At 51.6% G+C, this 21,432-nt stretch overlaps 14 protein-coding genes across 14 annotated transcripts; 4 read left to right on the top strand and 10 right to left on the bottom strand.

Moving 5' to 3' along the window:
* Nucleotides 1-1,565: 1,565 nt before the first annotated feature.
* NOT5 (CCR4-NOT core subunit NOT5) lies at nt 1,566-3,080 on the top strand (the record flags this gene model as incomplete). Its single annotated transcript, NM_209085.1, has 1 exon — nt 1,566-3,080. The coding sequence occupies one exon, from the start codon at nt 1,566-1,568 to the stop codon at nt 3,078-3,080; it is 1,515 nt and encodes a 504-aa protein (NP_983732.1).
* A 125-nt stretch (nt 3,081-3,205) lies between these two features.
* LTP1 (tyrosine protein phosphatase LTP1) lies at nt 3,206-3,679 on the bottom strand (the record flags this gene model as incomplete). The annotated part of the gene is made up of 1 exon (NM_209084.1): nt 3,206-3,679. The coding sequence occupies one exon, from the start codon at nt 3,677-3,679 to the stop codon at nt 3,206-3,208; it is 474 nt and encodes a 157-aa protein (NP_983731.1).
* Nucleotides 3,680-4,019: 340 nt separating this feature from the next.
* TKL1 (transketolase TKL1) lies at nt 4,020-6,062 on the bottom strand (the record flags this gene model as incomplete). Its single annotated transcript, NM_209083.1, has 1 exon — nt 4,020-6,062. One exon carries the CDS (start codon nt 6,060-6,062, stop codon nt 4,020-4,022), a length of 2,043 nt encoding a protein of 680 aa, NP_983730.1.
* Nucleotides 6,063-6,513: 451 nt separating this feature from the next.
* On the bottom strand, nt 6,514-7,437 carry OPY2 (Opy2p; the record flags this gene model as incomplete). The annotated part of the gene is made up of 1 exon (NM_209082.2): nt 6,514-7,437. One exon carries the CDS (start codon nt 7,435-7,437, stop codon nt 6,514-6,516), a length of 924 nt encoding a protein of 307 aa, NP_983729.2.
* Nucleotides 7,438-8,364: 927 nt separating this feature from the next.
* On the bottom strand, nt 8,365-9,309 carry AGOS_ADL368W (ADL368Wp; the record flags this gene model as incomplete). The annotated part of the gene is made up of 1 exon (NM_209081.1): nt 8,365-9,309. One exon carries the CDS (start codon nt 9,307-9,309, stop codon nt 8,365-8,367), a length of 945 nt encoding a protein of 314 aa, NP_983728.1.
* A 552-nt stretch (nt 9,310-9,861) lies between these two features.
* On the top strand, nt 9,862-10,683 carry MRL1 (Mrl1p; the record flags this gene model as incomplete). The annotated part of the gene is made up of 1 exon (NM_209080.1): nt 9,862-10,683. The coding sequence occupies one exon, from the start codon at nt 9,862-9,864 to the stop codon at nt 10,681-10,683; it is 822 nt and encodes a 273-aa protein (NP_983727.1).
* A 284-nt stretch (nt 10,684-10,967) lies between these two features.
* TEF2 (translation elongation factor EF-1 alpha) lies at nt 10,968-12,344 on the top strand (the record flags this gene model as incomplete). The annotated part of the gene is made up of 1 exon (NM_209079.1): nt 10,968-12,344. The coding sequence occupies one exon, from the start codon at nt 10,968-10,970 to the stop codon at nt 12,342-12,344; it is 1,377 nt and encodes a 458-aa protein (NP_983726.1).
* Nucleotides 12,345-12,509: 165 nt separating this feature from the next.
* MUD1 (Mud1p) lies at nt 12,510-13,421 on the top strand (the record flags this gene model as incomplete). The annotated part of the gene is made up of 2 exons (NM_209078.2): nt 12,510-12,520; nt 12,578-13,421. 2 exons carry the CDS (start codon nt 12,510-12,512, stop codon nt 13,419-13,421), a joined length of 855 nt encoding a protein of 284 aa, NP_983725.2.
* Nucleotides 13,422-13,534: 113 nt separating this feature from the next.
* Nucleotides 13,535-14,005, bottom strand: CBP6 (Cbp6p; the record flags this gene model as incomplete). The annotated part of the gene is made up of 1 exon (NM_209077.1): nt 13,535-14,005. One exon carries the CDS (start codon nt 14,003-14,005, stop codon nt 13,535-13,537), a length of 471 nt encoding a protein of 156 aa, NP_983724.1.
* A 222-nt stretch (nt 14,006-14,227) lies between these two features.
* Nucleotides 14,228-16,204, bottom strand: GRS1 (glycine--tRNA ligase; the record flags this gene model as incomplete). The annotated part of the gene is made up of 1 exon (NM_209076.1): nt 14,228-16,204. The coding sequence occupies one exon, from the start codon at nt 16,202-16,204 to the stop codon at nt 14,228-14,230; it is 1,977 nt and encodes a 658-aa protein (NP_983723.1).
* A 385-nt stretch (nt 16,205-16,589) lies between these two features.
* On the bottom strand, nt 16,590-17,021 carry DIB1 (U4/U6-U5 snRNP complex subunit DIB1; the record flags this gene model as incomplete). Its single annotated transcript, NM_209075.1, has 1 exon — nt 16,590-17,021. One exon carries the CDS (start codon nt 17,019-17,021, stop codon nt 16,590-16,592), a length of 432 nt encoding a protein of 143 aa, NP_983722.1.
* Nucleotides 17,022-17,231: 210 nt separating this feature from the next.
* Nucleotides 17,232-17,750, bottom strand: MRPL36 (mitochondrial 54S ribosomal protein bL31m; the record flags this gene model as incomplete). The annotated part of the gene is made up of 1 exon (NM_209074.1): nt 17,232-17,750. The coding sequence occupies one exon, from the start codon at nt 17,748-17,750 to the stop codon at nt 17,232-17,234; it is 519 nt and encodes a 172-aa protein (NP_983721.1).
* Nucleotides 17,751-17,921: 171 nt separating this feature from the next.
* TFC1 (transcription factor TFIIIC subunit TFC1) lies at nt 17,922-19,859 on the bottom strand (the record flags this gene model as incomplete). The annotated part of the gene is made up of 1 exon (NM_209073.2): nt 17,922-19,859. The coding sequence occupies one exon, from the start codon at nt 19,857-19,859 to the stop codon at nt 17,922-17,924; it is 1,938 nt and encodes a 645-aa protein (NP_983720.2).
* Nucleotides 19,860-20,053: 194 nt separating this feature from the next.
* On the bottom strand, nt 20,054-21,322 carry PTC4 (type 2C protein phosphatase PTC4; the record flags this gene model as incomplete). Its single annotated transcript, NM_209072.2, has 1 exon — nt 20,054-21,322. The coding sequence occupies one exon, from the start codon at nt 21,320-21,322 to the stop codon at nt 20,054-20,056; it is 1,269 nt and encodes a 422-aa protein (NP_983719.2).
* Nucleotides 21,323-21,432: the final 110 nt, after the last annotated feature.

Raw genomic sequence — 21,432 nt, 5'->3', positions numbered from 1 at the left:
GCCCAGAGCCCAGCGCTCCACCAAAAGAGGAGACTAAGACAGTGACCGAGCCATGTGAAAGCAGCGCCCCACCTGCTCCTCCAACCACAATTTCCTTAACTGTAACTGAGCCATGCGAAACCGTGCCTCCGCACTCCACTGCTCCTCCTGCTCCTGCTCCTCCTGCTCCTGCTCCTCCTGCTCCTGCTCCTCCTGCTCCTGCTCCACCTGCTCCTGCTCCACCTGCTCCTGCTCCACCTGCTCCTGCTCCACCTGCTCCTGCTCCTCCTGCTCCTGCTCCACCTGCTCCTGCTCCTCCTGCTCCTGCTCCACCTGCTCCTGCTCCATCTGCTCCATCTGCTCCACCTTCATTCGGAAACCACACCATTCCACCAGCTCAGCCAGCTAAACCATCAGTACCAGCGCAGCCAGCGCAGCCAGCTCAGCCGGCTAAACCATCAGCACCACCAGCTCAGCCAGCTCAGCCAGCTCAGCCAGCTCAGCCAGCGAAACCATCAGCACCGGCTCAACCTCCTGCTCAGCCAGCTCATCCTCCAGCTCAACCTGCCAACCCACCTGTTATGACTTTCACAGGTGCAGCATCTTCATTTGGGCCCTCATTGGGTTTGCTCTTGCTTGGTCTTGTTCATATCGTTTGAACTTCTCCCTTAGATCGAAAAATCGTTCGTATGGTCTCTTTTTAAGCCAGTATACAATACGATCCAAATGGTACCTGTAAGCGAAATCTCTTGCGGTACTTCTTATCTTACAAAATATATACCATAACTGCGCTTATGTATTTTTATAATATATGCTTTTCTGCTCTTATGCAACTCCTTCGCTGCTGATGCATGCTCTTATCTTCATAACGGCATTGCGAAGCTGTTGTCACAACTGCTAATTAAAGGCACATATCTCTATCACGTGGCTAATGATAAAGTCTTGAATGAATGACGTAGTGTGATGTCCAGGTGTTTGTATATACGGAGTAGCACGTGATTGTTATATTTGAAAGGGATACCAACTATTAATGCTGGTTCACTAGAATATCCCTGCAGGGCTCTTATGATAAAGCTGCATCTCTAGCCCTTTGATACTATCTTTTAAGAACTAACTGAGAGGAGCGGCTTCTTAACTACTTTCCTACCAATAGTGCAAGGGTAGCAGGGACGTGATGTTTAGTTTATCGACAGAAACGCCCAGTTGCTCAGGCTGATTTCTTCTTTGTCTGGGGAATTCATAGGTCTATCCTATCTGTCTTATCTCGCGTCGTCCCTCTCCTTACTTCATCCACACTGTCGTTGGCATCATTCAGTGAGCTGGCGAGTCCGTTTCTACGACCATAAACCTTGAGCTCTATCACGTGCCAGATTTCTTGCAGCATGTTACCCGGCTATTTGAAAGCCAGTATATACCTCTGGACTTGTTTCCATGGGCTGTCGACAGGAGGCCAGAGGTACCTTCACTACGGTCCGATCACTACTGTGTAATAAGGGCCTGAAAGCTACGCGAATCACACACTCAGGTTTTCTGAGTTTTCAAGAACGCTGGTACTGTGGCCCGTTGAGAACCTTCTAGTGTCGATCATGTCACAGAGAAAGTTACTGCAAGAAGTAGACAAAGTGTTAAAAAAGGTTAAAGAAGGTCTGGTGGAGTTTGATCTGATCTATGAGAAGTTTCAGGCGACTGAATCGGACAATCAGTCGTATAGGGAGAAGCTGGAGTCGGACTTGAAACGCGAGATTAAGAAGCTACAGAAACATAGGGAGCAAATCAAGTCGTGGTTGAGCAAGGACGATGTGAAGGAGAAGAACGCCCTGCTGATGGAGAACCGGCGACTAATTGAAAATGGCATGGAACGCTTCAAGTCCGTGGAAAAGATCATGAAGACTAAGAAGTTCTCCACCGAGGCGTTGAGCAATCCGGACCTGATTAAGGATCCGCGCGAACTGAAGAAAAGAGACCAGTTTATATTTGTAGAAGAATGCTTGGAAGAGCTTCAGAAGCAGCTGGAATCCTATGAGGCTCAGGAACTTGCAGAAAAGGTGGAAAGGCATCAGTTTCACATCTCGAATCTCGAAAATATTCTTAGAATGCTTCAAAATAACGAGTTAGAGCCGGATACAGTGGAGGAGTACCAGGATGATATCAGATACTATGTGGATAACAACGATGACCCGGACTTCATAGAGTACGAGACGATATATGAGGATATGGGATGTGAGCTTCAGTCGGAAGAAGGGAAGGACCAACCAACGCCTGTAAAGCCGAAGACAAAGCTTGAACGCTCTCCAAAAAAAAAGGCGACTTCGCCAGCCCCGATCAATATCGGGACGAAATCTGTTGTATCTACTACCGGCACGGCGACTGCGCCCAGCGCACCAGGATCTCAGGCTTCGTCAGCGAGTCCGGATTCGTCAGCTAAACAAAAGAAAGATTCATCTCCACTACCTCTTGACTTACCTCCACCGAAGGATTTTAGCAAAGAAATCGAGGAGATTATAGAACACGATTTGACTAAATTGGCCTTTCAGAATCCTCTTTTTAAAGATGAACTTCCATATTGGTTACAGGCCAAGAGGCCATTGATCCAACCGTACAGCACTATGTCTGAAAGAATGTTGAAACAGCTGGAATCCTCATTACTTAACTGCCCAGATTCGCTTGACGCTGACACACCACATCTCTATCAACACCCGCTCTCTTTACCGCATCCCACCTCCATTTTCTTCCCTAGTGAACCGATCAGGTTCGTGGCTGCTGGCTGGAATAACGATAATACGTCCACTAAAGATATCTATGGAAAAACTTCTATGGTTCAGATAATGACCAAGTTCGATTTGGATACCCTGTTTTTTATCTTTTATCATTATCAGGGAACGTACGACCAATTCCTAGCTGCCAGGGAACTAATCATCCGTGGGTGGATATTTAATAGAGTCAATCGGTGCTGGTTTTACAAAGAAGTTGAAAAGCTGCCCCCTGGAATGGATCAAAAAGAAGAGGTTTCTTGGAGATATTTTGACTACCAAAAGAGCTGGTTAGCCAGACGCTGCGGTCCGGATTTTGTGTTCCGCAGTGAGGAATTTGAAAGGCTGTAGATTGTCGGTCTTGGCACTTTAATAGATCCATAACCACATATAGTATATATCTATCTGTAATATATAACAACACCTTATTAACCACGATTATACGCGCAGTAATGCTGTGCTGAATGTATTGCTAATTATAGCTCTCTCTTCAAAAACTGCTCGCTAAAATAGCACACTTGCTGATAATTATATTCAAACCCCTCCGTGCCGCCGTAGTAGGGGTCCTCGACAATAGTATCAAATTTGCCGCCCGTGTTCCAGTGGCCAAACATATGCACCTGCGCCTTGCTGTCCTGAGGCTTCATTCGCTCTAGGTTGCGCCTATTGGACTCATCCATGCAAATGACATAGTCGAATTCTGCGAAGTGCTTCGTCTTTATTTGTTGGCCACGATGATCTATGTGCACGCCATGCTTGCGGCATATGGAGACAGTACGGCTATCCGGAGTGCTCCCCACATGGTAGGCAGCTGTTCCAAACGAGTCAATGTTCGAGAACCTATGTTCTAAGCCAGCCTTCTTAACTGTGTGCTTAAAAATAGCCTCAGCCATAGGGGAGCGACAGATGTTCCCTAGACACACAAAAGCAACTGCAATTTGATCTGGCATGGTGGCAGCTTTCTATATCTTTCTCACAATTTCTTGTGTTGAATGGAGTTCGCCAGCTCAGGAGCCAGTCACGTATACCAGATATTTTCTTGGCGAATTTGTATTACCGGTCAGTCGCACATGTGCTGCAATATAAAGAAGCCGTACTGGTAAATTGATTGCAGTTCATCTGGTGTTGGAGCTCCAACAAATAATAGTCATCATTTATGTAATAAATGATGAAGGTAGAAGGGAACTGGATACTACTGGTGTTAAAACATTCTTATGAAATTATCGTTCATGTACGAATATATTCAGTACTTATTATGTAGGAGGCGTTAGCCAGCTGAGTACGCTGAATTTAGAAAGCTTTGTTCAATGGAGACAAAACTTCCTTACCCTTGTAGAAGGCTACAGTCTTCTCTGCTCTGGAAGCAATGCCTTCTGGAGTGAATTCGAAAAATTTGTAAACCTCTGGGCCTTTCCCCGAAGCACCGAATCTATTCAAGCCAAAAGACTGATGAGCGTATTCCGACCAGCCAGATGTGGACAAGACCTCAACAGACAAGATAGGCACACGGTCTGGTAACACAGATAGCTGGTATTCCTTAGGCTGACGGCTGAATGTGTGGAAGTCTGGCAAAGAAACAATTCTGACCTTCATGTTCTTCTCGGCAAGCAGCTTGGCAGCCTCGACAGCAATTCCAACCTCGGAACCAGTGGATACAATGGCAATATCAGGGTTCTCAACGTCTTGCAAAATGTAGCCACCCTTGGATGCCTTTTCGATCGAGGAACCATCCAACTGAGGTAGGTTCTGTCTCGATAGAGCGATCACAGAAGGAGTGTCCTGGGACTCAAGTGCCACCTTGTATGCGGCAGATACTTCATTCCCGTCAGCTGGTCTCCATACCATCATGTTAGGAATAGCTCTTAGGTGAGCCAACGTCTCAATCGGCTGGTGCGTAGGACCGTCCTCGCCCAAACCAATAGAATCGTGTGTAGCAATCCAGATAACTGGGTGGCCTGACAAGGCTGCCAAACGGACGGCGCCAGCAGCGTATGAGACAAAGTTGAGGAACGTAGCACCAAAGACCTTGTAGTTGGCGCCGTAGGCCGATAGACCGTTAATTATAGCACCCATACCGTGTTCACGGACACCGAATCTGATGTATCTGCCTGAGTAATCACCCAATCCAGACTGTGGTGGTTGGAAGTCCACAGCGTTGGTCGTTCTCGTCAAGTTCGATGGAGTCAAGTCCGCGGAACCACCAATCAACTCAGGTACATCCTCGAAGATAGACTGGAGAACGATTTCAGACAACTTTCTCGAGGCGACGGCGGAGTCAGTTGGCTTGTAAACTGGCAACTTTGATTCCCAGTTTTCTGGTAGCTTACCAGCCAATCTTCTCTTTAGCTCTGCTGCCTCCTTAGGGTACTCACCCGCATACTTCTCGAGTAGAGCGTTCCACTCCTTTTCGGACTCGGCACCTGGCTGGATAGTGCTGTTGTGGTAGAGGTCATAAACCTCCTGAGGCACAATGAAGGACTCATCTGGGTTAAAGCCCAACTTCGTCTTCAACTGTTTGACATCATCCGCCTTCAATGGCGCGCCGTGCACAGTGTGGGAGCCCGCATTCAAGGAGCCAAACCCAATAGTGGTCGTCAACTTGATCAAAGTTGGCTTGTCCTTGTTCTTCTTGGCCTGCTCCAAGGCACTGGCAATGTCTTCTAGGTTCTCGTCACCGTTGGCAACGTTCAACACCTCCCACCCGTATGCTTCGTATCTCTTCAAGACATCCTCGTCGAAGGACACCTCAGTGTGGCCATCGATGGTGATCTTGTTGTCGTCATAGAACGCAATCAAATTGCCCAACTTTAGATGGCCTGCAAGCGAGGAAGCCTCGGAGGACACACCCTCCTGTAAACAGCCGTCGCCCAAGAACACGTACGTATAGTTGTCCGACAACTCGTAACCCGGCTTGTTGTAAGTGGCAGCCAAGTTCGCCTGCGCGATCGCCAAGCCAACGGCGTTGGAGATACCCTGGCCTAGAGGGCCGGTGGTCACCTCCACGCCGGGAAGCTCGTACTCAGGGTGCCCAGGGGTCTTGGACCCGACCTGCCGGAACTGCTTCAAGTCCTCGATCGACAAGTCGTAGCCGAATAGGTGTAGCAACGAGTAGAGAAGCGCACAAGCGTGACCGTTCGAAAGAACAAAACGGTCCCTGTTGATCCACTTTGGGCTCTTGGGGTTGAGGCGCATCTGCTTCCACACCACGTGCGCCGCAGGCGCAAGCCCCAATGGCGCACCGGGGTGGCCGGAGTTGGCCTTGGACACCTGGTCCACGGAGAGCAGTCTGATGGTCGAGACCGCTAAACGGTCAACGTCGGAGAATTGCGTCATGTGATCAACTATTTATCGTTCAGCTGCAGACTGGTCCGTCAAAGATATCTGGATGCTATGAGGTACTTGGGTGCCTCTGTTCGTCCGTTTAAGCTGGCTTGTTCTACTCCTACGGGTGCGAGCCTCCCATCGGTACCTGCTCCGTATTTATATCGCTTGCAGTTGACAAATCGAGGCGCGCTCCTAAGGCTCGACGAAGAAAGAAAGGATGCGTAGGACACCTCAGAAACTTTGGTTGGGCATGAACGGCGGTACCAGTTGGGTGTAACCGAGAAACTATAACCGGGTAACTGAGGTACGTTTGTAACCCCGGGTAACAGAAAGTCTAATCCCCACCGTAAGATTCATGCTGATCACGGGCTCGGAGCAAGCATGGCTCGCTCAGCCCGTGCGCCGGCCGCGACAGGCAGCATGCTAGCGGTAACTACTGTATGCGTTCTAAACTAGATACTTACCGACGTAGTGAGTTTTTCCTAATTGGCTCGGCGACCTCAACGTCAAGGATGAATGAACCTTCGTCATCGTCATCGTCCGGCTCGTCGTTGCTGTCGGTGCCCTCGTCTTTGTCTTTATCATGGTTGTCGTCCTCGCCGTCCATATGGAACGGATCCTGAGACAGCGCGGCGGAGACCGCCTTGGCAGCCTCCGGTGCCGCTTCCACGGTAACGGCGGCCTTGCGCGGGAGTGCGCCGGTCGTCGAGGAGCTGCCGGCTGGCGGCAGGCTCTCTGTGTCCTCGGTCTCGTCCTCCTCGTTAATCTGGACCAGTTTAGGCTTTGCCCGGATGGCCGTTGTGAGGTTGCCAGCGTGCTGGACGCCCACACTGGAGCGGTCCCCCGCCTGACTGCCGATCTCGGAGTCGTCGTCGAAGTCGTCGTCGTCACCGCCCAGGATGGACGAGCCCAACGTGATGTGCGAGCGCGTGTCGCCGTTATTGAACAGGTGCCTGTTGCGGAATTTCTTGCCCACGGCTGTGACACCCGGGATGTAAGCCACCGGCAGCACATTGGACGCGCGCGTGGCCATCGTCGCCGCACTGCTGCGGTTGCGAGGCTGGTAGGCGGCCGCCATATCGCCCTTGGGAGTGCCATTCCCGCCAGCACTGTCCGCGGCCTTGTACATCGCCTTCTCGTCGTCCGGGGGGTCGCTGCCCACCGTGTCTGCATATCGCTGCTTGCGCTTGCGCCAGTACTTGTGGTAGTACGTCAGCAGTCCCAGCCCAACCAGCAGCAGCAGGCCGCCCACCACGCCGCCGATGATCGCCCCCACGGCCACTTTGCCCGACTTGCTGTCCGCACTGACAGCGCTGTCCGCGCCGCCGTCGTCCAGTGCGTCGATGGGCACGCACCGGTTTTCCGAACATCGCGTGCACGACATCGACAGCTGCTGGCACTGCTGCCCCGCCGGGCACTCCGGGCACGGGTCGGCCTTCTTCGGGCATTCCACGCATTCCCTCTTCCCCATCATGTGCAGCAGCCCGAGGCTGCCCTTATTGACCACTCGCACTATCTTGCCAGCCCGACCCACCTGCGCGAGCCCTTCCTCGTAGCTGTACGAGTACCGGGGCTCCCACAGAGGTCTCGCACCAATTCGTTTACCCATAGCGTCACTGACGTGTTTCTGGCCTCTGGCTCTGGACGCTTGCTATATACCTCCGTGCGGCCCCTGACTGCTGTCTGTTGTGTTCAATACCGCTGCGCCGTTCTGCACTACTGCTCGCGGTGCCGTTTTTAAGTAAATCTGTCACTAAGAAAAGAAATCGCGGCTTGTTGCACACGGTAGGCTCGGGTGGCAGTACTTTTGCCAGGACACGCCTTTGGAATAGTTTGCGTTCATAACGGACACCGATCTAAATTCCCACGCCGCTGCGGCGGTTTCTCTGCGAGTCTTTGCCGTGAAGCACGACATAATCGAGCCCAAACACAGCAAGATCGCAGAGAATCAAGCTTATGTAAGTCTCACGTGACTCGAGGCGTGCAGAACGGTACGGGTGTGCACTGCAGGTGCCACGCCATGTCTCACATGGCTGTAACACGGGGCGACCGCGGTTCGGAATATCAAACAAACATATGTTTGCCGCAAAAGGGACTGGTTCCGGCAGCTGCCACCCGCAGGGGCACAGCGCGGGAATGCAGAGTCGCGTTAGGGCGCCGTCGGGCGAGGGGGCAGGGTCGCCGGCGGGCGAGGGGGCAAGGTCGGACGCGGTGCTAAGGCGGACCGCGGCGACAGGGCGGCTATATGTCACGGTTTTATTAACTGTATCTACATAGGGCCAGGGGGTCAGAGCGGGTACGCTCAAAACAGTCATGTTGTTATCAAGTTTCCGTACGCTTTGTAACTGGAGGCGCTGCCGTAGTCTTCGCCTGATTTCCTGGTATCCTTCTCTTGCAGATCACTGGGCCTGGAGGGGCGCGCCTTTTTGCGGCTGTTGTAGAACAGCATGCCGCGGCGGACCTTGTCATAGAAGTGTTTAGACTGTAGGGTTCCCATCGAATGGGAGCGGCGGTAGCTGTGACTTTTCATGATAATGGGGGTGCAGAGCTTGAGGTGGTCGTCGTACGGGGAGGAAATGAGGTTGCGGCCGAGACGGAGGTCGTCGGCGCGCGCGAGCGACGAGCCGCCGGATGGCCACTTCCAGGACTTGCGCGACGACGGCGCGTGGCGCGAGGAGTAGGAGCGGATGGGGAAGTCGCCGCCAAGCTGCGAGCCGCGGAGCCACGACGTGAGCCGCTTCAAGAAACGGCGACGGCGGTTGGCGGGCTGGAGCTGGCCGGCGACAAACGCAGAGCCGCTGTCGGCGAGACCGGTGGGCGCGCCTGCGCTGCTGGTAAGCCCAGTGGCGGACTCAGGCAAGCCGGACATGCCCGGGAAGTAGCGCGCGCTGTTGGCGCTGAGCTTCGGAAACATCTTGGAGAAGAAGCCCGGCTCCGTGGAGCGCAACACGCGGTCCGCCTTGGAGATGTGCTCCTGCGTGGAGTGCGCCAACTGCTCAATCCGGCACATCAAGTCGTCGTTTTCCTTCATCAACTCCGCGAACTCCTGGTCCTCGTGAGTGTTGAAGTCTGCGTCGTCGAACTTGAGAATGCTGAGCTGCTGCTGGCGGAGCTCCTCGCGGCGTTCGAGCACCATTGTCGGGATGAAGTTACCGGTGCGCTGCGACGCGCACTGCTCGTTGCAGAAGGTCTCGTATCCATCGTAGTCAAGCGGGCTGGCCGCTTCCGGCGCCCCGCGAGTGTCTAGGTCGATCATGAGTCGCAGAATTCGCTGGTGTCGATGCCAATTGGTGTTATAGGGAATGTTTCTGTTATATCGTCTGTTTTAGCAATATAGAACCTCTCGGGCGTATGTACTGTCCGTCTAGTGTCTGAGTACCGTGGCGTATATTTATGCTAGCTTGGTGTCAGTGATAGGCGTAGTGAGTTGTCACAGTGAGGAAGAGAGGAGGTCTGTAAAAGGACAGAAACTAACACATGTCCTATATCACTTCTTGTAGCCCGTCAACGTCCCACAGTACCTTGGCATGGTAATCGGGTCGTTTTTTGTGTCATCGTCGGGAACTGCTGTTTTGATATTTCGTTCGTCCGCTAACAATGGACCAATACGGTTGATGCAGGAACATCCACAACAAGTAAGTAGGCCGCGGAGCGCCCCCACGCAAACGGACAACGGACTGCGGCGCCGGAGCCAAGCGCGCGCGCGGCGGCAGCGCCGGCCACGGGCGGCTAGTCCACCCGTGCACCAACGCGCTGACTACAAGAGGGAATCTCGCGGCGCCCCCGCAGCCGGCCGCCACACCCACCAATGCCAACCCAGCTGCAGAGGCCTCTCGCGCGCCTGCTCGCGCTGGCGCTACTCGTGCTACTTGCCCGCGCCGCCGAGGACGAGCCACCGTTCTGCGCCGTGCGCAACCGCTCGACTGGCAGCTACATCGACCTCTCGCCGCTCGCCAGCAACGTCTCAGGCACGCCGCCCAACTGGCTCGTGCGCGGATGGCAGTACGGCGCCAACTTCACGCTCGGCGTGTGCACGTCGCCGCTTGGCGACGGCCCCGCCGCCTACTACTCCGACACCGGCCGCCGCGTGTCCATCGGCCGCGTCGCCACCACGCCGCGCTACACCGGCAAGAAGCTCACACTCACGTACGAGGGCGGCGACCTGTGCCCGAACCGCGTGGACCGCAAGTCGTCGCTGCTCTACTTCGTGTGCGACCGCGACATACACACCATCGCGCAGGTCAGCCTGCTGGGTGTGCTGCACAACTGCTCCTACCTCTTCGAGGTTCGCAGCGTGCACGCCTGCGCCGCCGCGCGCGCCGCAGGCGACCGCAGCGTGCTCGGCATCTTCGCCGCCATCCTGCTGGTTTTTGCCGCCGTCGAGCTCGCGCGCCGCTGCTGCGCCGCGCCCCTGCGTCGCCGCTTCCGCCCCGACTTCCCCGCAGACCGCCCGCGCTGGGCCCCGGCGCCCACGGGTTGGGCGGCCCGCACTCGTGCCTTCTTCGCACGGGCCGCCGAACCCCGCCAGGCCATCAAGCTTGCCTCGTCCCCGCCGGGTCACCCGGCCAGCGACATGGAGGCCCAGAATACCCTCCTTGACAGTCTTGACGTGCGCAGCTCAGGGGCATGATGTGACTGTCGCCCGTACATTTAGCCCATACATCCCCATGTATAATCATTTGCATCCATACATTTTGATGGCCGCACGGCGCGAAGCAAAAATTACGGCTCCTCGCTGCAGACCTGCGAGCAGGGAAACGCTCCCCTCACAGACGCGTTGAATTCTCCCCACGGCGCGCCCCTGTAGAGAAATATAAAAGGTTAGGATTTGCCACTGAGGTTCTTCTTTCATATACTTCCTTTTAAAATCTTGCTAGGATACAGTTCTCACATCACATCCGAACATAAACAAAAATGGGTAAGGAAAAGACTCACGTTAACGTTGTCGTCATCGGTCACGTCGACTCTGGTAAGTCTACTACCACCGGTCACTTGATCTACAAGTGTGGTGGTATTGACAAGAGAACCATCGAGAAGTTCGAGAAGGAGGCTGCCGAGTTGGGTAAGGGTTCTTTCAAGTACGCCTGGGTTTTGGACAAATTGAAGGCTGAGAGAGAGAGAGGTATCACCATCGACATTGCGTTGTGGAAGTTCGAGACTCCAAAGTACCACGTCACTGTCATTGACGCCCCAGGCCACAGAGACTTCATCAAGAACATGATTACCGGTACTTCTCAAGCTGACTGTGCCATCTTGATCATTGCTGGTGGTGTCGGTGAGTTCGAGGCTGGTATCTCCAAGGACGGTCAGACCAGAGAGCACGCTTTGTTGGCTTACACCTTGGGTGTCAAGCAGTTGATCGTTGCCATCAACAAGATGGACTCCGTCAAGTGGGACGAGTCCAGATACCAGGAGATTGTCAAGGAGACCTCCAACTTCATCAAGAAGGTCGGTTACAACCCTAAGACTGTTCCATTCGTTCCAATCTCCGGCTGGAACGGTGACAACATGATTGAGGCCACCACCAACGCCCCATGGTACAAGGGCTGGGAGAAGGAGACCAAGGCTGGTGCCGTCAAGGGTAAGACCTTGTTGGAGGCCATTGACGCCATTGAGCCACCTGTCAGACCAACTGACAAGGCATTGAGATTGCCATTGCAGGATGTCTACAAGATCGGTGGTATTGGTACGGTTCCAGTCGGCAGAGTCGAGACCGGTGTCATCAAGCCAGGTATGGTTGTTACCTTCGCCCCATCCGGTGTCACCACTGAAGTCAAGTCCGTCGAGATGCACCACGAGCAATTGGAGGAGGGTGTCCCAGGTGACAACGTTGGTTTCAACGTCAAGAACGTCTCCGTCAAGGAGATCAGAAGAGGTAACGTTTGCGGTGACTCCAAGAACGACCCACCAAAGGCTGCTGAGTCCTTCAACGCTACCGTCATTGTCTTGAACCACCCAGGTCAAATCTCTGCCGGTTACTCTCCAGTCTTGGACTGTCACACTGCCCACATTGCTTGTAAGTTCGACGAGTTGTTGGAGAAGAACGACAGAAGAACCGGTAAGAAGTTGGAAGACTCTCCAAAGTTCCTAAAGGCCGGTGACGCTGCCATGGTCAAGTTTGTCCCATCCAAGCCAATGTGTGTTGAGGCTTTCACCGACTACCCACCATTGGGTAGATTCGCTGTCAGAGACATGAGACAGACCGTTGCTGTCGGTGTCATCAAGTCTGTTGTCAAGTCCGACAAGGCTGGTAAGGTCACCAAGGCCGCCCAAAAGGCTGGTAAGAAATAGAGTAACTGACAATAAAAAGATTCTTGTTTTCAAGAACTTGTCATTTGTATAGTTTTTTTATATTGTAGTTGTTCTATTTTAATCAAATGTTAGCGTGATTTATATTTTTTTTCGCCTCGACATCATCTGCCCAGATGCGAAGTTAAGTGCGCAGAAAGTAATATCATGCGTCAATCGTATGTGAATGCTGGTCGCTATACTGCTGTCGATTCGATACTAACGCCGCCATCCAGTGTCTACCTGTCAAATTTGCCAGCGTCAAATGCCTCCAGGATAGAATATGCTCGACAACTGTTGAAGTCCATCAACAAGGATAACCCATATGCTCTATCGGCGGAGAAAACGTTGCCAGAGCCGCTTCCTTCCGCAGACGTGCCCCTTCCACTGCTAGATGAGAAGTACGGGGTAGTTAGTGTTTCCAGGCCTCGTAAATGCCGCAATAAATGCTTCCTTGGGTTCGCTACGCCATCTCAGGCAGACGAGTTTCTACAAAACTTCAAGGACCGCCTTTTCATATATGGCCACCAGGTCAATATAGAGCCAGCGAAGCATGATGCATTCTGGTATATTGAACGCGAGGATCCGCGAGCATGCCAACGGCTGCGCAAACACCGAGCGCAGCTTGCTGATCCAGAAGCCAAGTTGCGTGTTCGTAGCAACCGCCGCCTGCGCAGGTTACGAAGCAGGCTAAGGAAAAGGGGCCTGGATGCCGAGCACATCACAGAAGTAGTACAACGCATAAAGGAGAAAAGCAAGCCAAGCGCTGAAAACAAGACCGTGCGTGAGCGGACTCCCTCATCCGCTGCGGTTGCTGATCCTAAGAAGCGGGTAGTCGATGTCGCAAACAACCCGCCAAACAAAGTATTGCTCGTACAGGACCTGCCAACAGACATTACCGAGCAAGAGCTGGTGGATATATTTGCAAACGATAAGTTGCTCCAGGTAAGACTAGTCCAGGTCCGGCAACTGGCGTTTGTAGACTACGCCGATGTACAGAGCGCTACGGCGGTCAAGAACAAACTGGGTACAAATTATGTGATCAAAAATCAAACAACCATCATAGGGTATGCGAAGTAGATAGGGCCGTGGGGATATGGGTTCTTACAAGTGGGTGGGAACCCGACAGATCATTTAGGTAACTACATAATGATAGTATTTACAAGACTCCTTAAGTCGCACGTGCCTCGATGTCATTTTCCAAAGAGGACTGTTCTCATAGCTGTGAGCAACGACTCTTTGCTGCGTCCTTGAACTTCCGCAAGGAGCCTCTCATAGTACTGCGGCTTACCAGCCGGCTTGTAGAGTTTGTCACCGACCTCGTAGTGGGTCTTGTAGCGGTTTGAAAGAATCCGCTCAAGCGCCAGGCGCTGTTGCTCAATGGACGTCGGCGTGAAATGCTCCTGCGGCATCGCATTCGCCATTTTCTTCAACAAATCTTTACGCAACCCGAGAGGGCCCGATGTTCTGTTTAGTATATCCTTAATGTCGCTGATGGAAGGCTTCTTGGTGTCTTTTGGTGCTGACTCCAGGCCTGCTATCCTCCTAAACCTCGAGAGCTGAACATCGCGAAAGCACTGCATATGTTTTATTCTTTCCGCTGGAAACTTCTCTAAAGTCTTCACGAGCTGCTTCGCAGCATCTTTCACTGGTGTGGAGGACATCGGGCGACGTATGTTTCCACTGTGCACTTTATCACGATGCTTAGTATGTGCAGTGTGATGCGCTATCAAAATTTTCCTGGGCACTTTCTAAAGCCTACTATCGCTTCACCTCTACAGCTGTTTCGACTGACGAAGTTCAGAAAAGCAGATTGAAACAGATGTTGAATAATGACATCTGATCTGTATAGGATATATTAAAAGTACATGATACATAATAGCAGCTTATTCAGATTGCGACACAAATGGCGTTAATGACTTAGTACCTTCCTCCCACGTCACACCATTGTAGGTAATGTCGCGGATCGCCCTGATGATATCGGTGACAGAGCCTCTGACCTGTCTGGTGCTGTCTCTCTCTCTCAATGTGACGGAGCCATCCTTAATGGATTCGAAGTCAATGGTGATGCCAAACGGCGTTCCAAGCTCGTCATTCCGAGCGTATCTCTTACCAATGGACACACCAGAGTCATCAACCTTAAATGGAATTTGCTCCTTCCTTAGCACCCGAGACACCTCAGTAACAACCTCTGCCAAGTCGGCGTTGTTGGATAGCGGGACGAGCAAAACCTTAGTTGGCGCAACCAAAGGTGGGAAAGATAGCACAGACCTTGCGGCATCCTCCGGTCTGCTCCAGAAGGAATGCTCAAAAATGGCGTATATGATACGGCCAATACCAAACGATGGCTCGATGACATTTGGAACGTACTCTCTCACGTGCTCGGTCTTTGTCTTGTGCTCAATAGAGATGAACTTCGAATCCAACTCGATATCGCCTTCAATACCTTCCACCTGGAAGACGATCTTTCCATCGGAAGAGAGCTGCTCAGCCTTGCTAGCCAACTCATCCTGCGACAAGTTCAGTAGATAGTTCTCCACCTTTGGTGCATCCTTCCTAAACTTAGGTCCGAAGAGCTTCTTCGTGAGCTCAATCTCCCATTGTGTGACCTGTCTAGGTACATCTAGCTTCTCCCTCACAACCAAGGCGGTCTTCGTCTTGTTAGCGTGGACAGTAAGATCGTATGCCGACCTATCCGCACACCCAACGCATTCAATCCAGCCATAAGAGGTCTTCAATTCCGCATCCCAGCAGTCCGTCGCGTAGTGAGCCATCTCGTTGCTCATGTGCTGTCTGAATCTCAACTTTTCTTCGTCGACACCAATCTTTGTCAAGAACTGGTAAATACGGGCGATAAAATAGCCTAAGGTCTGATTGTCAATCATTCCGGAGGCAACTGCGTCCGCGACAGTTGATTCTATCGGCTCAGTACGTCCAGCTTCCTGAACCCCTTTAGGCAAAAATTTTAGTTTTAGGTTCTTCACCTCATCAAATCTAGGGTGGTTTTTGTTCTCAGGGTCAACAAAGTGTTCAATTTCGGCCATCAGGAACTCGCGCACTCTCAACAAACCAGAACGGGGCGAAATCTCGTTTCTGAATGACTTGCCGATGGAAGCAGAGGCAAAAGGCGTCTTACCGTTGTTGAATTCCAATAACTTGTTAAAGTTCAAAAACTGACCTTGGGCGGTCTCTGGTCTTAGATAGCCTTTCAATTGCCCAGATGGACCGATGGCAGTCTCAAACATCAGGTTGAATGCTTTTGGTGGCTCGAGAGTCTCACCAGTAACCGGGTTACCGATGTTGAATTTCACCATCAGCTCACCAAGCTCCTCCCCGGAGTAGCCGTCGATCTTAGCCAGAACAGACTCGTACTCCTGGATAACGCTGTCGTCGAGTTTTTCGGCCTTGATCTGCTTCACCTTCTTCTTACGCTTCTTCTTGTCAGCATCTTCCTCCTCGGGAGCCGCAGAAATCCCACGCGCAGCCTTGTCGCCCTTCAAGCGTGCTTCAAGAACCTCCTCAACAAGGTGGTCCGCACGGAAGATCTCACCAGACTTGGGGTCCTGGCACATCCAGTCAGAGAATTTGTCCACATGGCCAGATGTCTTCAAGACCTCGTAGGGGGTAAGCATCGTGCAGTCCACCTCCAGCATATCCTCCTCCAGGATGAAGTGCTTCCGCCAGACATCGACGATGTTGGCCTGGAAGGCACAGCCCGGAGGACCGTAGTCATACAGCCCGGATACACCACCGTACAATTCAAAAGCCGGCGCGAAGAAAAAGCGCCGCTTGAGCACACTCTCTAGGTTCTCCCTGTTAAACTCAACAGCCTTCCTGGCCAGTTGCACATCCTCTGAGGCCATGGTTCTTATTCTGACAGATTTCTTGATGACGCTTGAATAGAACCTCCTGCTTAATAGTCCAGATGCCCACACTTTGGAGATATATTGGCCTAAAAGGTCTGAAAAGCTCGCTTGAGGTTATATAATGCCTGAAGCAAAAAGACCTATGTACTTATCCTGCTGCCTAGCCCTGAACCCGGTGGAGCGTAAAGCCAAAAAATTTTCACTATCACCGCCAGAACAGCCCAGACACCATCTATAGGCGTAAGGTCGAGTCAGAGGAATAATGGCCAGCAGGGCCCTACCCAAGGCTCCATCGCCAGCTGTGGAGCCAAGCAACCCGGCGCCTGTGCCGGGTTGCGTATAAACTTTCTATCGTGGGACAACACTAGCTGCAAAAAATGTTCTATTGTATCCGCTTGTAGTTGTAGTCATACGGCGACACCACCAGCCCCTTGTTTCTCCTGGCGCCGCGGAAGACCGTCTCTATGATGTCTATCATCTCCTGCTTGTTGTCAACGACGAAGTTCATCTTGTTGTTGTTCCCCGTGCCGAAGTCGCATCGCATGTGCTTGTTCTTGTAGAAGAACATGACGGTCATCGGATCTTGCAGTTCATACATCTCATTGAAGTCAGGCACTTCGGTTGTGTCACATACGTAGATAGCGGCGAAATTGACCACCTTTTCGGCGATGGAGTACAGGATCTCGTCCATCAGCATGCAACTGCGGTCGGAGTCGGACCCAAAACGGATAACCACGAGACGCTCCTCCTCGGTTACGATAGCTTGGTCTACATGCCAGCCGCTGTGCAGGTGGGGCAAGAACACGCTACCCATGGTGAGTTACTGCGGTTCTGTATTTGCAACGAATCCCTGCAGTGGCCCTGAAATTTTCAACACTACGGGCGGGTTCAGCGAGCTGTTGCGGAGACTTTTGCATGTCTGCGCGAACTCGCCATAGTACGTCATTTTAGTCGTTACGCTATATACAGGCATGCTAGTCAGGTTATGTCTGCAACATGGCACCGGTTAGGACCGTCTCTCGGTTTATTTCTTGCTCTTCTTCTGCTTACCGGCCAACTTTCCGCCGCTCTGCACTGCTACAGCGTTGGCGCTTAACAAGTCCAGGTAGTCGTCCATGCCGAAGGCGCTGTCGTCCTCCTCACTGGCTGCCTTTGCATCTGCCTGGTGTTCGGCAGACGCCTCAGTGGCCGCTTGTGGGTCTGCGGTCTTCATGCTGTATGCGGAGCCGTACTTCTGTTTGAACTTGTCCATCCGGCCGCCGGTGTTGGCATCCACAACCACCAGGTCAGTTCTGCTTTCGTTCCAAAGGATGCAGTTTCTCTGATCCTGGATGAGACGGATTTCTGCCTTTGGATACTGCGACTTGCGTGTTATCACACTCCCATCACTCAGTTCTATTTGAACATTGAACTGGTGGTAGATGGCTGGACGGGCCTTTCCTGGGCGGATCTTCCTCAGCGGCCTTTTAGGTAGCGACGCCTGTGCAGTAGAAAGGCCGGGAGGGCCTGATATAAATCTTTTTGTGATTAGCGACCGAAACATCGCTGAAATGGTGCACGGAACGGCAGGGATGAGCGTGTTTGCCAGTTCTAACTGTTCGATGTTTTACGTACGCTACAGAAGCGACCTGTCAAGCTAAAAAAAATTTGCTTACGTTTATAATGATTATAGATGTTCAGCGGGAAAGAGCCATATCAGTGGAAAGACGCATGCTCATATCTGCGTCTCCAGCACGAAGCCATCGAGGTCCTTTGCCAGGTAATCCGCTGTTTCTGGGTCGCTTCTGGCGATCCTTTCTACGATTTCCTTGAAACTTGCGGTCTTTATACTGAATTCGTCAGAGTCCTCACTTCCCTCCGGCTGAGTGAGCGCCCTGTGCATGGGAATTTCGTCTTCATCCTCCTCATCCGCTTGTAGCACAGTCTCATCTAGTTCGCCCGTTTCGACGCCATTATCTTCGTCCTCGTCTTCAGCGTCCTCCTTTTCGTCGGTCATGTGCACATCACCATCTCCGTCCTTACTTGAAAGGGTTTCTTTGACGTAGAGCATAACTTTGAAATACTTCAGTTTGTGCTCGTTGAACTCATAATTGCCTTGTACCATACAGCCTAGCTCGTACTTGACAATTTTGCGGATCTTCGTTAAGTCCAACTCGCTGAACCAACCGGTGAGCTCTTTGGGCGTATCCAAGTAAACTGCATTTTGGAAAACCTCCTTAATATTTGGTTCATCAGTTAGTAGGTCTATCTGGAGCATAAGATACCATGGAATCTGCTTCCCATCAAACCTAAATCTGCTGTCTATGTCATTCGGAGTATTAGTCCGGTAAAATCTCTCAGGTGGGTCAGGCACATTCTTCCGGACAGCTGTATTGCGCAGAAGCCTGCGCTCAATTTTAAAATATTCCGTCTGGTATTTCGCATACTCGTTTGACGAGCGTGGATCGACGCCAAGTTTAATGTAAGTATTCCGCCACGGACCTTTTGTGAACCGGTAGGAAACTAGAGACAGGGCAATCTTCAAGACAACGTGTAGGTCCTGTGGTATGATACCATCGATATGCCGCTTAATCCACACATGACGCCTATTGAAGAGTTCTGTCAAGATTGGCAGGCATTGTTCCAGTTTTTCATAAAACTTGGAGTCTGACTTACTTCCTGGGTAGACCTTCGTCTTCTTTGCGAGTTCATATTGCTTGACCAACTCCGGATGGGGTGTCAACGGAACCGAGACGCTGGGGGAAAAATCATGCACGAACTGTTGATAGTTTTTGATATATGTGCCCACAACCTTGGATTCTCCAGAAGCGGTCTTCGTGGCATAAGGATTGCTCCTGTATTTGTATATGAACGGTAGCCCTACCATCGAGAAACGGGGAATTGGTGGTAGCTGGAAATCCGAGCTGGGACACACAGAGGCCCTATCAAACACAACCTTGCCGATGTTTTCAAAGGGCTTGTCGTCGTAATCTGGGATCGTTTCGACGAACTTCTTGAACTTTTCCCAATTTAACGTCCCGAAGCTGTCGTTGAACTCTTTGGCCGATGGATTGTTATCCAGTCTGACTTGAAAATCGGACATCTCGCGAAATCTTACAGTATTGTGAAGGATCGCCACCGGCACCGCCTTCACCTTAGACGCGGGGAGAGACGCAAGTGCTTTGCGTACGTCTCCGTCATTGCGTTCCATGGTTCCCCGAGGCATACTTATTTTGAGGACAATGGCTTCATCGCGTTGCTGCACCCTCTTGCCTATGATGGGGTGCTCGTTGAAAAACTGCGGTCTACCGTCCTCCTCAGAGCCATCGTTCAGGCGTAGTTCGAGGTCGTGGCTAGAGTCACTGTGTGCGGCTAGCGCTCGCCGGACCTTTGGTAACCCTCCACACATGTTTATAACCTTTTCAATGCTCTCCTGTGACTGGGATACCTTTAGCGGGAATTCAATAGAGGGGATGCGAGGTAAGTCGAGTGTAAATTCCCGGGCACGGGGCCCAGGCACATCTGTTGGAGTAGTGGAACGCGTCCGTGCGACTTCTTCGCTCATCGAAGCCCAACCGGAAGTGATTGTCGCTTGTTTCCTGTAGATGGTATGTTTATTTATAGGTCTAGAACGAACGCGAGATAAACGTATTTCACGATAATGGCATTTCATATCTCGAGCATCCTTTGGCTACGACAAGAACACGGCGAGATCGACATAGTATTACCTTCTACCTACCTGAAAAGACGGAAGGGGAAGCGTACCGACTAATACACTTAAATGCATAGCTCATAGTATATATGCTGCTAGTTCATGTAGTACGGTACACCCAGGCTTACAAAGTCTATGTACAGACAAGCGAAATGTCAAACTAATCCCTTTTCCTGTTCCATCCGCATTTTCATTTTAGCATACCATTGACTTAACGTTTCACCGGGCTTATTTAGTACAATGATTATGATTGTCATGTTGTCAAAACCAACTCCGGTATTTGAATCGGCTCCTGCTAGCCCATGATCCAACAACTTCGTGACAATGTCGTCTAGCCTGAGTCCTAACGTGAGGTGGTATTTGATGAATTGCGTCAGGGCTTTATTACTATAGATGTCCCATATTCCATCGCATGCTAGTACCAAAAACTCGTCCTTCGCGTAATCCAACGAGTGCGTGAGGACATCCGGCTCTACGGTAACTTGCGCCTCTGCAGCCGGAATATACCTCCTAATGGAGTTGGTGAGCTGAGAGTCTTTATACGCCACGCTGCGCTTAAACTGAAAGTCACCAAATGCTCTGCTAAGGGCTAAGACGCCGCCTACGCGGCCTAATGATACAGTCCCACCATCGTCGTTTATCCGGATGAGCTCGCCAATATGTTGGGGCTTGTGGTCGAATGACATGGTCTTGATGCAGCTATTCATAGATGCAAGGATACAGCGCGAATCCCCACAGTTTACGACGTATAATGTCTCGCTATTGATGATTGCCGCGACAACAGCAGTCGACCCGCAGGGGGAATTCGCAAAATGGCAATGAAGATCTTTATCTTGTAGAGCAAATGCATCCCGAAATATTTGACTAATTAGTCCCTCAACTGTGCAGAAGGCCCTCCTGCTGGATGCTGTGCTAGCACTGTCGGAAATGCTGCAGTATTCATGGTTCTCAAAACTGTATTTGATCCACTTGAGAAGACCCTTCTCCGAATCTGCCAAGAACTGGGAGCATTCATCGCCACCATGCCCATCAAACACTCCGAACACAGAGATCCGTAGTTTTTCGACCGCATTGTTATTCATAGGATTGCGAAAGGAAGCCACGAGCTGCGTGTCACAATTAGAGACGAGGTGCGCGTCCTCCTGTGTCATGCGATAGCCCTGCATGGAACCAACACAATTAAAAAATTGCGTGCAACTCGCATGCTCCTTTGTGATTTCACTCGACGTGTCTGTCAGAACGACTTCCTGGCTTTTGTTCTCTGTAAACTGTCGCCGCAAATGCAAGTGACGATGATGGCGTTCCTTTGCATATGGCTTCATAGAGCCATCCGGTAGGTTGGCATGCTTCCCGTTGGCTTCCAATAAGTAGTCGTTGTATACTATAGTTTTTTCCGTCAGGGGGTGTGAGAGTAGCTGGCCCATTGTGATCGATATATGTGTTCTATGCGCTGTTGTTCGACGAGTAACAACACGAGGTAAACCCTGTACTCGTGACAACAGCTAAGTACAGTTGTCGGACTGACAAATATAGA

Source organism: Eremothecium gossypii, chromosome IV (genome assembly GCF_000091025.4).
Source record: "Eremothecium gossypii ATCC 10895 chromosome IV, complete sequence".
NCBI classification, from domain to species: Eukaryota; Fungi; Ascomycota; class Saccharomycetes; order Saccharomycetales; family Saccharomycetaceae; genus Eremothecium; species Eremothecium gossypii.
Note: the sequence above shows the minus strand (reverse complement) of the source record. Positions and strands in the feature narration are given on the sequence as shown.